This window comes from Schistocerca cancellata, unplaced genomic scaffold, assembly GCF_023864275.1.
Source record: "Schistocerca cancellata isolate TAMUIC-IGC-003103 unplaced genomic scaffold, iqSchCanc2.1 HiC_scaffold_1150, whole genome shotgun sequence".
NCBI lineage: Eukaryota > Metazoa > Arthropoda > Insecta > Orthoptera > Acrididae > Schistocerca > Schistocerca cancellata.
The window spans coordinates 3405224-3421515 of NW_026047149.1; the positions used below are offsets into that span (position 1 = coordinate 3405224).

General features: G+C 40.4%; 2 protein-coding genes across 2 annotated transcripts in view; one reads left to right on the plus strand and one right to left on the minus strand.

The window, feature by feature from the left end:
* Positions 1 to 16292, minus strand: part of LOC126159966 (uncharacterized) — a 491753-nt gene that overhangs the window by 178753 nt on the left and 296708 nt on the right. The window lies entirely within an intron of this gene.
* LOC126159967 (protein roadkill-like) overlaps positions 1878 to 16292 on the plus strand; it is a 43226-nt gene continuing 28811 nt past the window's right edge. Inside the window, exon 1 of the mRNA XM_049916774.1 lies at positions 1878 to 2443. Within this exon, the coding sequence (XP_049772731.1) occupies positions 1878 to 2443 (566 nt within the window). The remainder of the gene's footprint in view (positions 2444 to 16292) is intronic.

Below are 16292 nucleotides of genomic sequence, written 5' to 3' on the forward strand. Positions count from 1 at the left end.
GGCGAATGAAATAGTTGTTACTGAGAAAAGGAAAGAATTGGTCTGTCGCACAACACACTGGTCAGTGTATTGTCAGCAGCGGAGGATAGTGTGTGCCTTGTGAGCTGCAGTTCGAAGAACATTGTCATGAAAGTAGATCTCCCTTTGTCAGCAGTACATTTCAACAAATTAAATATATCTAAGCACCACACTCTTTTAGGATATTCCTACTTTCGTAATAATACCGACCATTTTTTTTTCATTTGTATAATTAGTGTATTAATGCTGAATAATGTGCATGCAACAATTGAAATGCTATTTCTCATCTTGGCGAGCCAATTGAAACACTGTTATTTCTGACTGCTTTTCGAGTGTTTCTAGCTTGCAATGGAAATCTAATGTCCACAGGTACATACTATAATGTCTCTTATTACATCTATAGGCAAGTAACGACAGTGAAAGCTACGTACTTCATATCTTCGACGTTTTATCAGAAGCAGAAAGAGGTCATACCTGTGGAAATAACGCCTTTTCGACTTCTTGCAGCAGATCGTAGAGATACGTCAGCATTACAGGCAGCAAGTAGATACCCTTATTTTAATTTTCTGCCTCGTTTCTAAATCACTTGATTTTATAATTATTCCTTAGTTCCTTATTCACTACCCTCAGGATGAATCGTCTATCCCTTCTTACGATCTGAAAACATGGCGGAGGCAGAAGATAATAATGCCAGTGGCTAGGGGCTCACCAGTTACTGAACTGTCCATTGTTCTTGACAAAAGAAGAAACAAACCAAAAGAACTGTAGAGATATTTGCAACTGAAAACTATTATGTAGGAACGTAAATAGATGGAGCGCTTGAACGGCGAAAGACGAAACACTACTCAGTGTTAATAAAATTCGGTATACCGTAAGGCTGTATTTTTCGGACGGGCAATACTTCCACTGCCCATACGCGCCATGCCGGGGTGAGCACTAGAGATGGGCAAAACTGTTCTTTTCAGAGATTGGATCAGAAATGTTCACTCCCTGAAATGAATTAGCTCTTTTTCATAACTCACCACTCATTTACAATATAAAATAAATGGAAGGCACATTGCCCTTTAAACTTGGTTTATTCCAGTACTATACCTGTATTTTGATCTTATTTGATCCTATTTTGAAGTAAAACAGATAATGAGTAAGAATTTTGTATTGTTTATTGAAATTTCCACGATATGACAAAGTTTTTGATTATTGATTTATTTTGCACTATCGTGGTTTTTTGGGTGATCGGAAAATGTTGTAACTTGAGATTTACATTAACAATATATTTGGCTATAACGTATTAAAATTTCATTAACCTCATACAAATACATCACAAGCCATATATTTTTAAAGTGAACGTTTCTTTTCGAAGACGCCTAAAATAGCAAAATCCGTACCAGAATAAGATCCCTACGTAATTCGGTGCTCTCCGATACAGACGATCGAACAGCGGAGGAGTGGTATTCAAGCGTCAAGTTTAGGTTACAATATCTCCGGATGTAATTAACATTTTAGAATGCAACAAACGGCACTGATTACGTATTTGTTTGTATGTTCAAATGTGCTAACAAAACCAACGGGGTTCCAACTAAAAAATGTAGTTTTATGTTAAAAAACATAGTTCCGTGCATTTTTTTATGGTTTGTGGTAACCAATTACACTAGCCCCTCTCCTCACGTTCGGTCTGTGGAATCGGTTCGTCAGTATTTGATGTGGTTTACGAAATATATCCAGCGGTAACGTTAGGTGACTCACCCTGTATTTATCAACTGTCGCTGGAAACAGATGTGGCTGTCACTCGTAGAAGTATTGTCAGTCACCTGTATGCTGAAACGGCTGCTCCGTGTTGCCGTGTTTCAGAATCGTCCGCAATGGAAGCAGTTAAGGACATCACAGAGACGGTGGCTGTCGACCTGGGTGCACTCCTGGACGCCGGGGACGACGCCGTGGTGATACTCGAGGCAGGTGACACTCGGCTGGTGGTGCACAGGGCCGTCCTCGCGGACAGGAGCCCCGTATTTGCGGCCATGTTCGCCCACGACACCCTCGAGGCCTGCACTGGCGTCGTGAGGATTGCCGACATCGGGGGCCCGGTGCTCAGGCAGCTCGTCTCCTACCTGTACACCCTGCGGGCCCCCCAGCGGCCCGGCACGGCCCCCCAGCTGCTGACAGCAGCGGATAAGTACGGGGCGTCGGGGCTGAAGGCGGAGTGCGAGCGGCAGGTGGCCGCTCAGCTGACCGTGGAGACCGCGGCGGCCGCGGCCGTCCTCGCAGTCCGCCACTCCTGCGGTGACCTCAGGCGAGCCGCCATCGAATTTATTAAGACTCGTACCCACGAGGTGATGGCCACTCAGGGGTGGGCAGATGCGATGCGGAAGCAGCCGGAAGACTTGATCGAAGTGAGCCGGTTGCTGTACAATCCACCACCACAAACCAGGTAAGTGTGAGACAACCCACTGATTAGTGTCTCTCGGTTCTAGGTGTGTGTATTTCCAACTGTATAATTTTTCCCACTGAATTTTCGCAGATGTGTGTCTGCTGTAAAATACACCATCGTAGACAGTCATTTCACGATAGCTCACAATGCTATCATTACCCTCGTGTAGCAGTTTCAGTGAACCCCTAAACTGAACAGTGTTCATTACCAGGTATGTTAGCTAACAAAAACCATCAAAGAGCCAGTTTGTGGGCATTATATTAAACTACATGTATACAGAAAGTGGTTGTTTAGGTTTTAGCATCAACTGTCATGACAGAGGGTACACTCACTGTGTGAATAGAGCATGAGGCAGACTGCTGTGGACACAAAGCTGTATTGCCCAGCATAGGCTCAGACACAGTGACGGGTGTAGTTTGCAACCGGCAGCCTGTACTCGTTGCTGTAGGCCTGTTCCCATGAAGTGGTCTCTAAAGTTGTCCATTGCCTCTGTGGCTGATGACAATGAGACACCTTTGAATAGTGCCACACTGCATGAAGATGATGACAAAGTCACTTACAATCGACACCTCGAGCAAGGTAGTGTACTGCAGAATGATTATAGAGGATGGTGGTAACATTTTTACAAATTTAGATGGCTGATGTTGACCTGTGGAAGTTTCGTCTTGTATAAAAGCAGATTATCAGAGTAATCACTATTCACACCTTAGTATTACAGCTTTGGCTCTTACGTAGTTGTCGGTCACTTTCTTTCCACGTGCAGGCCATATGCCAGTAACTATCCCAAGATAATTCTTAGTTCTCTCCAAATCCAGACAGTACACGGAAGATGTTAATTGCTCTAAAGGCACATAATATAAAAGAATGCTCTGCTGTGAGGGCTTGTACGGAGGATGTTCAGAAAACCAGGTGAAGTAAGCATCGGTGCCCCAGTGTCTGACTGCTCACACCTCTTGCAGCCTGAGACCACCTCGCAGGATCACAGGCCAGACCTAGCAGCAGTTCCAGCTGGTCCCATAAAGTTGAGTCTTCCCACCTCGCTTTGTTCACCTCTGTACTCAGCATTACATAAAGCTCACGCAGTGCTTGGATACGTTCCCTTCTGTGACACACAGAATACCGTGCCTTACTGTGTATTCGATGAACAGGTGTCCACCCTGTGTGGGTGTGTTTCAGTGGGTCTATGGCTTCACTATAGCCACCCAGTGAACACTACAGGCTTCCATTCTCCTGTGGCACACCTTATGACATTATCTGTCCCATCCATTGTTGCTGTTCCAACTCTGATAGTCTGTGACCATTAAAGTGTCTGTGCGACCAGAGTTACCATTTTTCTGCACCATCTTACAGTTACATATGTTCATACAAGTCTAATAGCCACTAACACTCATAAATGATCATTTATTTTTCATTTAGATTTTAATACTTATGTAGTATTTTATGTGCTATTTGACATATTGGAAATCTTGTGTTCGAGATGACACTGTGCATTCCCTGAACCAATTGTAATGAACATAGAGCCAGTGTTGTAAATCATTCAGTGTCTTTCTCTTTTATTCTATAAAGATTAACATCAAAATTCATTGTTCAAGCAATAAACATATTACAATTGTTATTTACATTCTTGAAAAAATGAAAAACTCGTTATGCACGCTGTGGGAAATGACTCGAGCTCTTATGTTTGAAAAAATTTTTGTTAACGGGAATCTTTTTACTAACAGTTATCTTTGTGTACATTTTAAAAATTCTCTTGATGATGTATAATAGATTCTTGTCGTGATCTTCACCTAGTTCACTGCCTCATACTTCCCACACTATTGGGTGTCAGTTACAGACAGATATACAATGTTTGGTTCTGGAACTGCCTCTGTCTTTCACTGATTCTACTTGACACCCCCCCCCCCCCCCCTCCAGCCTCTCAAAATTATACATAGTATTACACACAAATTTTATACACCGCAGGTACATATGATCTTAATAATTAAAATAAGACGTATAAAACCACATGTAAGTAGAATTATTTTTTACTTCATACAGTGTCCACTTCACACAGTGAAGTGATACAGTGTTTTCCCATTTTTTGGGGATGTCTCACTATCCCATGTTCATCCTACTCCCCCTTGTACCCATGCCAGCCCTTCTAGATAGACTTCCGATTCTCACGGAATTTACCATTCATACCTACTGTTTGTGGAGGACAAACTTAATTTTATTTCAGTAGCAAGTTTACAGCACAACTTACATCATCAATCACAAACATTGCTCATCACCCCCCCCCCCCCCCCCCCCACACACACACACATTAGTGTGTGTTTTTCCATCACTGGGGAATGACACAGCTTACTTTAACTACCCCATGGTTTCATGTGTGCTTACACTGTGAGGATGCTCACTTGAAAAATACTTAAATTCCTGTCAACCGTATTTAATTAATGAAATTGAGATGAATGTGGTAATAATGTTATGACATGTAACTGTTCCACACCCACAGCCTCTTTCTGTTGTCAAATCACGAGTTTCACCGTGCCTTACTGCCCGCTGTACTGATTTCCTTCTCCAGCTCAATTTGAAACACGCTGTCAACCATTTCATTAGCTGTACCTTTCAAAGACCAGTTTTAAGACAGGCTTTGAATGATGTCTGATGATCAAAGTATCACATTAATTACAATACGAAATGTTTGACAATCAGACGAGTGTCGTGCCTGTCGAATTTATATGCGTGTGTTACCATGCTCAGAAGCAGCCAAATTTCCTGAACTGCGTTCCACCTGGTTTGTATGCAGGCACATAACTTTCTTGCACTTCGTCTATTATCGTCCATATGAAAACCAATACCACAGTAATGTAAATATCAGAAAACCCTTTACCAGAGATGATGGTCCTCAGTGCTTGTAAACTGAAGTGAATTACAATAAATGAGATTTCAAAAAGCAAGATTCAGCTTCAAACTACATGCTTTTGTATTGGACTGCGATCCAGGACTCCAATCCGGTCACTACAGATCTTAACTATCATTTTAACTGCATGTGACATCATATGCACTTTTTCAAACTTGATATGATGGGGCATAAAGTTTTGTTTTGGGCAGGGATTGTGAATGAAGCACAATAAACTGTTATAATTTTATGTATCAAAATTTTTCACCGCTAGAGGGATGATGAAACTGAAATGATTATACAACAAAGTATTCCCCTGCTGCATTTCGAACCCAGCATATATCATGTTGTTTTCTAGCCACATATAGATACACAATGTCAGTTCATTTCACCACCAGTGAGATATGCTCATGTCTGAACTAGAAATTATGCGAGGAAAAGTTCCTTGCTGACTGGGACTCTTAATCCTGTATGTGCTATCACCACTGGCTACACACCTGTCAAATACTTTTCCACCAGCCACTAGGAGTGGAATTTATAAATCTGAAATGATAGGATAAAAAGTTCTCTGCCTGTTTCATAGCCAAAATTGGCACCAATTGTTATTGTTGATGTTAGCATGCACAAATGCTAAAAATCGTAATTGCTTTCCACATGTTATTTGCAGTGCGAATGCTACAACGTGAAATCACACAGCGAAAATTTTTGTACCCAACCAGTATTTAAAACCAGACCTTCCCCTTTCATTGAAACCTGGAAAACTGTGGAATGTTGGGGACTCAACAAAACGATGGAACTGTATTGTCCGAAAAGTGTTAAAGATGGCAGAAAGAGATATCCAAGTTAGATTCCCAGTTCAGCACCAACATTTTCAACATTGCAAGTTCAAATAAGTGTGCTGTGACTTTACATGACAATTGTTTCAGGGATGAAATAAAATTTCTGGTGCAAGAAAGGTTAATGGTGAGCTTCCACTAGCTGGACGTCTGCCTCTGTCATGGCCCAACATACACCGACTCTCCTCCAGCAGGTAGTGAAGGAGCGTCGGCTTTATTGTAGATTAGGAAGGAAAGTGGAACCTTATGTTGTTAAACAGAAGTCACCGGAGGCAAAGAGGGTCTGTTAATACTAGTCAAGTGTTTGGCTGATCAGTGACTCGAATATAGAGCTTAAGCAAATGAAGCCAGAGCAATTTTAACAGACCACCAAACTACTTTCAATGCAGTGCCACTGTTTTGCTGTTAACGAAGGATGCTCATCACTGGATGAGCGTTCCGTTTCCCTGAGGTTCATTACAGCCTTTACAAAACATTCTTTTCCTTGTTAATCCATGTCAATGGTCACTAGTTGCCTCAGCTACCTAATGTGTACTTTAGAGTTGTTTTTGTAATCACTGAAATAAAATCGCATAATTGTCAGCTGCACTACTGGCATTATTGTAGGCTACAGAAATTTCTGCAGGAAGTGTTTTCTCCCACCTGAGCTGCTGTGATCTTGTAAGAGTTTAGGTTACACCAACATTAGATCGTACAAAATAAACTCAGCGACAAGTATCAATCAAACTTCCAGAATGTTCTCCATTGTCACATTTATAACTGCAGTAGTGTGCCATTGTGTCAAGGAACGTTAATTATTTTCTAGCTCTTTATTATTGTGATAGAGGCTTATAATTTTACTAAAAGAAGAGAGGTCATTTGATATATAAGGAAGTCAATCATAGGCAGTGACTGTTGTTTGAGAATGCGTCCATTGTTATTCTTGAAGTGGCTTCCCTTTATTATAATTTCAGAAGGAATTTATTTTTTACTTTAAAGTGGTATTAAGCTACTAAGCAGCCATGTTTATCCACTATAATAGTTTTTTGAAGAGATCATTCATTATTATAATTTCTTCTGTTATTATTAACACCGTCAATCTTGGCAAAGATGAGGCTTGTCTTCAGTAAATGTAGCTTATGTAGCACAGATAATCCCTCCATATAAATTCCATGTGGAAAAAGGGGGCCTAAAAATGTACTGTGCAAGTGCGTAAGAAAGTCCATCATTTTTCCTCATGTAGCATACTACATTGATGCATGTAGCCTAAAAGGACCATCCATAATTTAATTGAAACAAGTAGATTCATGCATAATATCATAGACTTTTGTCTGACGTGTTGTCATGCAGGTTGGAATAAGTATATTTATCAATCACAATTTTTTATTTGTAGCTATAAAATATTCTTGGAGTGACTTATTGAATATTGTACACTTGAAGGTCATAAGGATTGTTGTTTAAACCTTCGAAAATGCTGCATGAAGTATTTTGTGCATCTCAGTATATTCATAATTTTTACTTATGGACCAGCTGACAGCAACTGAATAAAACACAATTTTAGTGCCATACGCGTTTAGAGTTTATTTTCTGCAAGGCGTTATCAGTGGCCTGGAATATGTACATATGCTAGCTATTTAATTTACATTTTTGTCACTGTGCCTATAGGTTATAAACAGTTCTGGTGGTTGGTATTTCCTATTAGGTAGTAATGTTTTGAACTGTACTTACAGGTTGTGTGGACAATTTCTTACATATTACACTCCCATTGCATTTTTGGTGTTCTTCTTATGAATGCCAATTTGCAGTTTTTCCCACATTCCACAGCACTATGAACTGAAAGATTGTTGCAATGCAATGTTTTGGTTTCTGTTGCCGACTGTCAAATGTTTTTGCCAAATATCGAATGTTATTGCAAAACTTTCAAGTGTAATTATTGAAGTATCTGTGATCTGTTTGTGTACGCATTTGTGCGTGCATGCATTTGTGTGTGTGTGTGTGTGTGTGTGTGTGTGTGTGTGTGTGTGTGTAATGGTGTGGTATTTTTTTTTTTTATTTTGGCTCTGCTTACGTGTGTTAGTTTGTGTGTAGGTTATGGTGTACCAGCTGGTTCTTTTCTGTGTGGTGTTGTCAGTGTGTGTGTGTGTGTGTGTGTGTGTGTGTGTGTGTGTGTAAGTTTTCAGCTTGTGAGTCCTTTTGTATTCTGGAAATGTGTTTGTTTTGTTGTATTATTTTGTGTGTGTGTATGTGGTAAGTGTGTCAAAGAAATTACGTCAGGAAATAATTTTTTCATTTGCAGTTGGTTTGTTTTGATGTGGTGGTTTACCAGTATGGCTCAATCGATCACTGCCAAATGTCATAAAATGTGACCAATTAGCCATCATGCGGCACTTTAATTCATAGGAAATGTTGAGGAAGAAAGAAAGAAGAAATTGTCAAACATCCCATCGACTGCAAGACCATTAGAGACAAAATAGAATCTACAGCTCTGAAATGTTAGAAAGGAAATAGATAGTGCCATTTCAAAGGAATGGTCACAGTATTTGCATTGCTTAGTTTAAGAAAATAAAGGAAAACTTAAAACAGGATGGTTGGATGGACATTTGAACTATTTGGCTCCACCTTCATAAAACAAAAATGTTTGGTCCTGACAAAAAACTTAAAATCAAAGGCTAATGTGAGTCCACAGAATGTAACAGTACACATCTGGTGTAATGAAGCTCTTTTGTGTTACGAAGTTCTTCCCACGGATATGTCCATAGTTATTAGCATCCATTGTATTCATGGTTGTCTGCAAAGATTTTCATTGTGTCATGCACATAAAACCAGAGGAGAAAAGCAATTTTGATTTATCGCCTCTGCATGTCTTGTCAACTATGACAGCTGGTGTCGATTTCAAGTCTGTCACACAAAACTTTAAATGATTGCTTGAAAAGTTAAAACACGTACCTCGTAGCAAGTGGCGAAAAAGAATTCGATAATCAACATTATCTTGTGTGCAGTCAACAACGATGGTGCATGCAGCATGCAGGGATAGATTCCCACCCCACACAGAATGTTCCGTTAGGTTATTTCCAGTTCATATATGGGCACATCCTGCTACAGCTAAACTAAGCGGATGTTTAACATGTATTTGTGGTTAGAAAACAACGGGAGGTGGTGGATTCAGATCCCAGTAAAGGAACAAAATACTTTTTCTCGACAGTTCAGATTCTCATATTGCTATATTTGGATATGTAATGTATTACTGCACTTAGTTAACAATCCTATTAGTTGCTAGGTTTGAATCATCGAACACAATGCGAAGCCATTTCAACATTCCAACATGCACACATACACACATGCTTACCTGTGGCTGAAATGATATTTAAGATCTTTCGTACTTAGTTAACAGAGACAATAGGTGCTCAGTTGGAATCCTGGATGGTAGTCTTAATACAAATGTTTTCGTCACTTAATTTCAAGTTGAAACTTAGTTTCCAAAAAGTCATTTATTGCAATAAACTTGGGTTTACAAGCTGCCATCTAATTATAACAGGTTTCGATATTCACATTATCGTGATATTAGTCTGATTGTGGACTCAGTGTTACAAATCAGTTGCTTCAAGTGGGGTCTTTTAGTAATCGTTTTGTAGAGTGAAATGCCCATATCGAAAAGAGATCAGAGGAACTGCAAGACAGTAACATTATGTGGGTGCATTCGTCGTTCCCCTACACTCTGTCAAGGAATATGGGACTTCATCATCATCATACAATTTAGGTGGAGTGGAATTCAGGCCGTTTGGATAGTTTTGATGGCGACAGCACCTGAGCTAACCTGTCCAGTAATTCTGTAATTATGTTTTGTGCAAGTATTGGGCGTTGTATGTACCTTCTGGCTGCACTTAGATTTGAACTACCTGTTGTACGGGGTTGAGCGACTGCCGTGGAAAGCTCGGATGGTACAACTGATTGTTATTAGCTTACTGGTAATTCATTTGTATTAACTGGAGCCCTATCCCCAGTGTGGATGGTCCCTCAGCAGTGCTGGCCATAGTGAGCCACCTCCACATCCCCACGAGGACACGCCTAGCCAGCTCACACCCTGCCTCTCTGTATGTGCAGTGCACCAGTCGTTACAGAGCTGAGGACCACCACTACCACCAGCACCACAACCACAACCAGAACCACCACCACCACCACCGCCACCTCTGCCAGCGCACCTCGCCAGACACCTGCTGCTGCGCGGCCCACGACTCCTCCACCTGATGAGGCCACTGTCTCTCAAATGCGGTGAGTTCCCTCAAAACACACACGCGCACACACACGCACACGCGCGTGCACACAACATTATATGGTAGATAAGATATAAATACTGAAAAGCAAAGTGTAAATGCTCAGTCTAGACTTAATGAGGGTCAGCAAAGTGAACTGGGAATAAAATCAAAACATACAATCAGAGGTGGTATCCCCACAACTAGATCATAGTACCATGGAAGAGAGGTTAGTTAAGAATAGGTTGGTAGGAAAAATAGTTATTGTCAACAGTTCAGTGTCTTATTCACAAAGACCAGCAAACAAATGCCAACAATAATTCAGACTGAGATTTTCACTCTGCAGCGGAGTGTGCGCTGATATGAAACTTCCTGGCACATTAAAACTGTCTGATGGACCGAGACTCGAACTCGGGACCTTTGCCTTTCGTGGGCAAGTGCTCTACCAACTGAGCTACCCGAGCACGAGTCAAGCCCAGTCCTCACAGCTTTACTTTTGCCAGTACCTCGGCTCGTACCCTCCAAACATTACAGAAGCTCTCCTGCGAACCTTGCAGAACTAGCACTCCTGAAAGAAAGGATATTGCGGAGACACGGCTTAGCCACAGCCTGGGGGATGTTTCCAGAATGAGAGTCGTGCTCGGGTAGCTCAATTGGTAGAGCACTTGCCCGCGAAAGGCAAAGGTCCCGAGTTCGAGTCTCGGTCCGGCACACAGTTTTAATCTGCCAGGAAGTTTCAATAATTCAGACAATGTCATGCCCAGAAAATTTAGTGATGGGGAGAGTATGAGTGCACTGAATGTGTAACACTGTCAGATGAGATAAATGTCTATTACTTTAGATGTATTGGAATGGTCTAGCAGAGGTCACACACACACACACACACACACACACATTTATGAGACCATTTTTGGTGCTTGTCAGGAATGAGAGAGGAGAAAGAACCCAATAATTTGCTATAGTTTCTGTTAGTAACAAGAAATATACTCGGCAATCACCAAACAGAAGCAAACGCCAGCAGAGCCTCAGCTTGCCAGGGTGTGGACCACCTTGGTTGCCCCACTGTAGTCTGCTGTAACAGCCAGTCTCGGTAACCACAGACATGCAAAGGGGAAACTCTGCCTTCTGTTGACAATGTGGCTGTCTGTCTGAGCAGCAGAATTGCAGTGCCATGAGCTCCCAGAGTCCACAATTATTTATGACATGCATTCCTATCTCTGTCTTTCCCTACAGTTTTTAACCTCAGCAACCACCTCTAGTTCCACAGCGGTTATTCCCTGATGCCTTCAAATATAACTTACTCTGCTGACCCTTGTACTTGTCACAGTTTTCCACATATCACACTATCCTCACCTATTCTGCAGAGATGTTCGATAGTTCTTCTGTTATGAGTTCACCTAGTTTAAACATCCATCAATAGCACCGCATTTACAATGCTCCGATTCCCCTCTTGTTTTTCCATAATCCATGATTAATTTTTATGCAGTACTATGCTCCAAGCATACATTCAGGTATGTCTAACACAAATTAAGGCATATCTTTGATATTAGTAACTTTGTTTTGCGGGGAATCTCCTGTTTTTCCATGCTACATTATTCCTTATAACAACCGTGCTTTGACCCTCAGTGTAAATTAGCATCACATGTACCAGAGTCCGTACAAGTGGTCTACTGTGTGGTCCTTAATTCTGTAAACTTTGCCACCAATGTTACTTCTGCCACACCCCAATACTTTCCTCTTTCTTCCATTCATTAATCCTGATTTGGCACTCATTCAACTGTTTATTACATTCACCAATTCTGGTGATTCAGTCTGACTTTCAGTGAACACAGAAATATCACCAGTGAATTTTATCAATGATATCCTTTTCAACTTCAGTTTTAATTAAATTGCTATAAGTTTCTTCAGTTCCACCAATGATTCTTCAGTGTTCATCTGAACGTGTGTGGAGATTACCTGCATCCTTATCTTTAACAATCTTTAATTCAGAATACCAATTCTTGTTGATTATTGTACATATTCTATGTTACCTGCTGTTCAATATACCTTATATGTACCCTTTAAAAAAATTTCACACACTTTCATTATTTCATGCTGTCAAATGTCATGTAAAGATCTTCAAATCCAATAAAGATACCTTGATTTTTCTTACACATTCCTTCCACTATCCCTGGATCCTTTACTCCAAATTTATCTTCCTCAAACAGATAATCACCTTTGTCTTCCATTCTTCTTCATGTTGTTGTTATTTTTTCAAAAAGCTCTATTCATGAGCTGTTTAGCTATTGCACTTACAAGTGCTTGGTTGCTTCTGTAGTATCTGGATGGTGTTTCTCTGGCATTCTGTTGCTATGACTCCTGTCTCACGGATTATGCAGACATATGTGCATACTCGCTTGATTGCCGTTCATTATCACGTTGTCTAGAGCCTCGTAGAAGTTAAAATTCCCATTCCATTCCTGGGTACTTCGCTATCCTATTTATTTACACACTGAATTTTCGTAACAGTTCTCTTAAAATTTAGTTCACTCATTATCATACCTGAATTGTGCTCTGAGTGCACATCTATTGCTGGATACACCTTACAATTCAATACTTGATTCCAGAGTGTGTGTCTGGTTGTGATGTACTCCAGCTGGAAATGTCTTTACCAACTAAAGCTCTGCCTTCCTCCTGAAGAGCTGAAAATGCCAAGATACCGAAGCAGCCATACAAATGTCACAGAATACAGGGCACAGCCTTGCAGAAAGTCAGCCACCCACATGTGGTGGAATTGTGCAGGAGGGCCCCTGCAAAGGGACTGCTTTTAGCGGTAATGTGGCCGACCATAAAAGGCAATCAGTGCTAACCTTAAGCCGCTGTGAGGAATTTTTAGGAAAGTTGTGACCACAATATAACCTCGTGGGAACAGGACAAACAGACTGGGATTCGTTTCCAAAACACCCCAGCAGACCCCAGCAGAGTATAACCAACACTTAACATTTGTGTGAGGAACAGATGTTCTCCAGCACAAAAGCAAGTCTTATTAATTACATATTAGTTATGTATTAATATCAGTCACCAGCCTAATTAGGAATTCTTGTCAAACAATGTAATAAAGCAGAAGGCAGTGCTAAGGCTAACCTAACCTTCCTTGACACACACACACACACACACACACACACACACACACACACACACACACACACACACACCCGTTTCTTTATATCTGTTCACATTACAACAGAGCAACGTAACCTTGCAGATAAATGTATTACTAATTTGGAGGTCAAACAAATGGCCAATAAGATTGCAAACTGTAGCATATGCCTCACAACAACATGTACCTTGAATCAGGGCTTAATTTTGGCCACAATGCATTCTGGCACCTCCCAGAAACTCCCTTTCTTCTAATTCTCTCTTTTCTCTCCCCCCCCCCCCCCCCATTTTTAACAGTACAGTACCGGAGATTTGAAGTAGTACATGTGTATTAAATCAAACCGTAACCGTAATTTTCCGCTGCACCAGCACAAGTGAACATGACAATGGCTAGCCAACATGATGTGACGGGCAGGAGGTAGTGTGTGTGTGTGTGTGTGTGTGTGTGTGTGTGTGTACGCACATACAGTATACCCAAGATACGTGGAGTATCATTCTAAAGTTGTGATTGGTGCATATTGCCTTTTGTATAAGACTGCCAACCACCTCAGCAATGTAGTAGCAAGGCAACATCTCATGTTATGTGTGTTAATGAGAAATAAATAATGTAAGCCATGTTTGAATGTGAATGTCTTTATAATGTGCTTTCACGAAATCATTTATTCCATGTTGTAATTTACGTCACAGCTAAAAATCATATGTGCGAATGGAGCAAACATGACTAAAAGTTGGCAGCCTTGCGACCCGATATGTCCCTTTGCCCACGGCACTCTTGACCTTTGTCTTTATCTGCCCGCACCCTCGTTAGAACATGGTTGACGCTATACAGTAGAGGGGAGCTCCCACGGGGGGCAAATTTGAACTCCCAATGCAGAACGGACATGTATATGTTTGACCCTTAAGTCTGTCTGTCTGCCCCAACATATTTCTCAAACAAAAGTTCCAATTTTAAAGCCGTTTTTTATTTGAAAGCTGGTTTAATGGGGACGGTTCTTAGCTCTATTTCTGAAAGTCTGTTCAGCCGTTTAAATATCATCAGCTATATGAAGTAAAAATGTTTTCCGCCAGCATGCTCTCTTGAAATACATTACATAATCCATAAGAACTATATCACGTTATGTAGTACCAAACTGTAGAGCTCAAAAAGATGTACCTAAATAAAAGATTAAGGTTGAAGAATAATGATGATTTTTGTCTTCTGAAGTCAGCTGTTTAAACACCCACAAAGCAGAAAAATTGAGTGTGACTCAACTGTGAAAGACAAACATATGCTCTTGCTGACTTTTTGTGGTTCTTTTTGAGGTCTACAATTCATTAAAAAAATCAAATGATTTTGCTCTAATAGTGTAAGGAGCACGACGGCAGCCCAGTTTTTTGCGACTTGACTTACAATTATAGCCACAGCTTATTTCTTGTGCTACCTAAAGTAGCTAAATATATAATAATAGATAGTAAATGAATATATCTGTGAGTTAAAGAAAGAAACAAGTAAATCCCATAAGTGGTTCTCGCATTACAGTTGCCTGTCTGTATGTCTCTATGTGAATTCAGTCTTTTTAGTCCACGATTCAGACAGGTCGTGTCTATGGCTTTTTCAATTTGAATCAGTTTACCTTGTTAGCCATCGCTGCCTCACAGAGAAGCCAACAAACAATCCAACAGGCACTTCAGGAATTCACATTCAACAATATTACTCAATCACTCTCTGTACGTCAGTCGCTTGCAGTGCAGTTGTTCTGCTCAGAACCGACAGCATTGTTTTGGTTTGTTCGTAGTGTTTATTTACACATTGTGACTCAGTGGACAGGAGAGTTTAATAGTAATGAATATCTCTACAAAAATTAGTGACTTCTTTAAACCTAAAAGACAAAACGTTAGTGAGGGCAATGAAAACCACAGTTTAGATGTAGAATCCATGACGTCAGCTGTGGCTGGAGAAGAAGATGCAAACAACAAAGTAGACAATCCTTCTCTTATGTCATTGTTGCAAAATGAAAATTTCTATAAGTTGGTGGATATGGATACAGACAAAACATCTATAGACAGTATTGATAATTGTAATGATGATGAAAAGCCAGATTGTCGGTCTGTCGAACAATGTACAGATTATAAAGCTAAAAACCCGTGGTTGATTATTAAAAAAAGGCCAAGTTTGTAGAAGTGTATCTACACTAGGTGCTGAAAAAACAAAACGGTTAAAACTGAGTGAGCAATGGCTTTTAGGAACTGTAAGCTCATGTGGGACATGATCAAATAACGTCTCTTAGGAAAAAACTGTTTGATCACTGCACATTTGAAGCTCACGGTTTAGCAAACAAAATCCAGACTACGCAGAAAAATATCACATTCAGAACTCCGTCGCTTCCACAGTAAAGGAACAAGAAGTTGTTACTGAGCGTATTTTTGGACAGCTTATAAGCAAGCAAAGTTAAATAGACGGTTTAATGAGTTTGAGACAGAAATTGATCTCCAAATTAAAATTGGTTTGGATATGGGCCGAATACTATGTTCAAATGTTGCTTGATCTAATATAGTGATTCATATTTCTGACCAGATGACATCAGATCTAATAAATAATTTAATAAAAAATGACTCCAAATTTTCACTTCTTTTGGATAAAGCCACTTCTCTTTCACACAAAAAAGCTTTGATTGTCTAGTTCAGAACATTGTTAAAAGGGAAAACGCCATGACAATTTCTTTGAGACTTTTTGAGCTAAATGACACAACAGCATCTGATATCTTGAAAGAACTTTTAAAGCAGTTAGA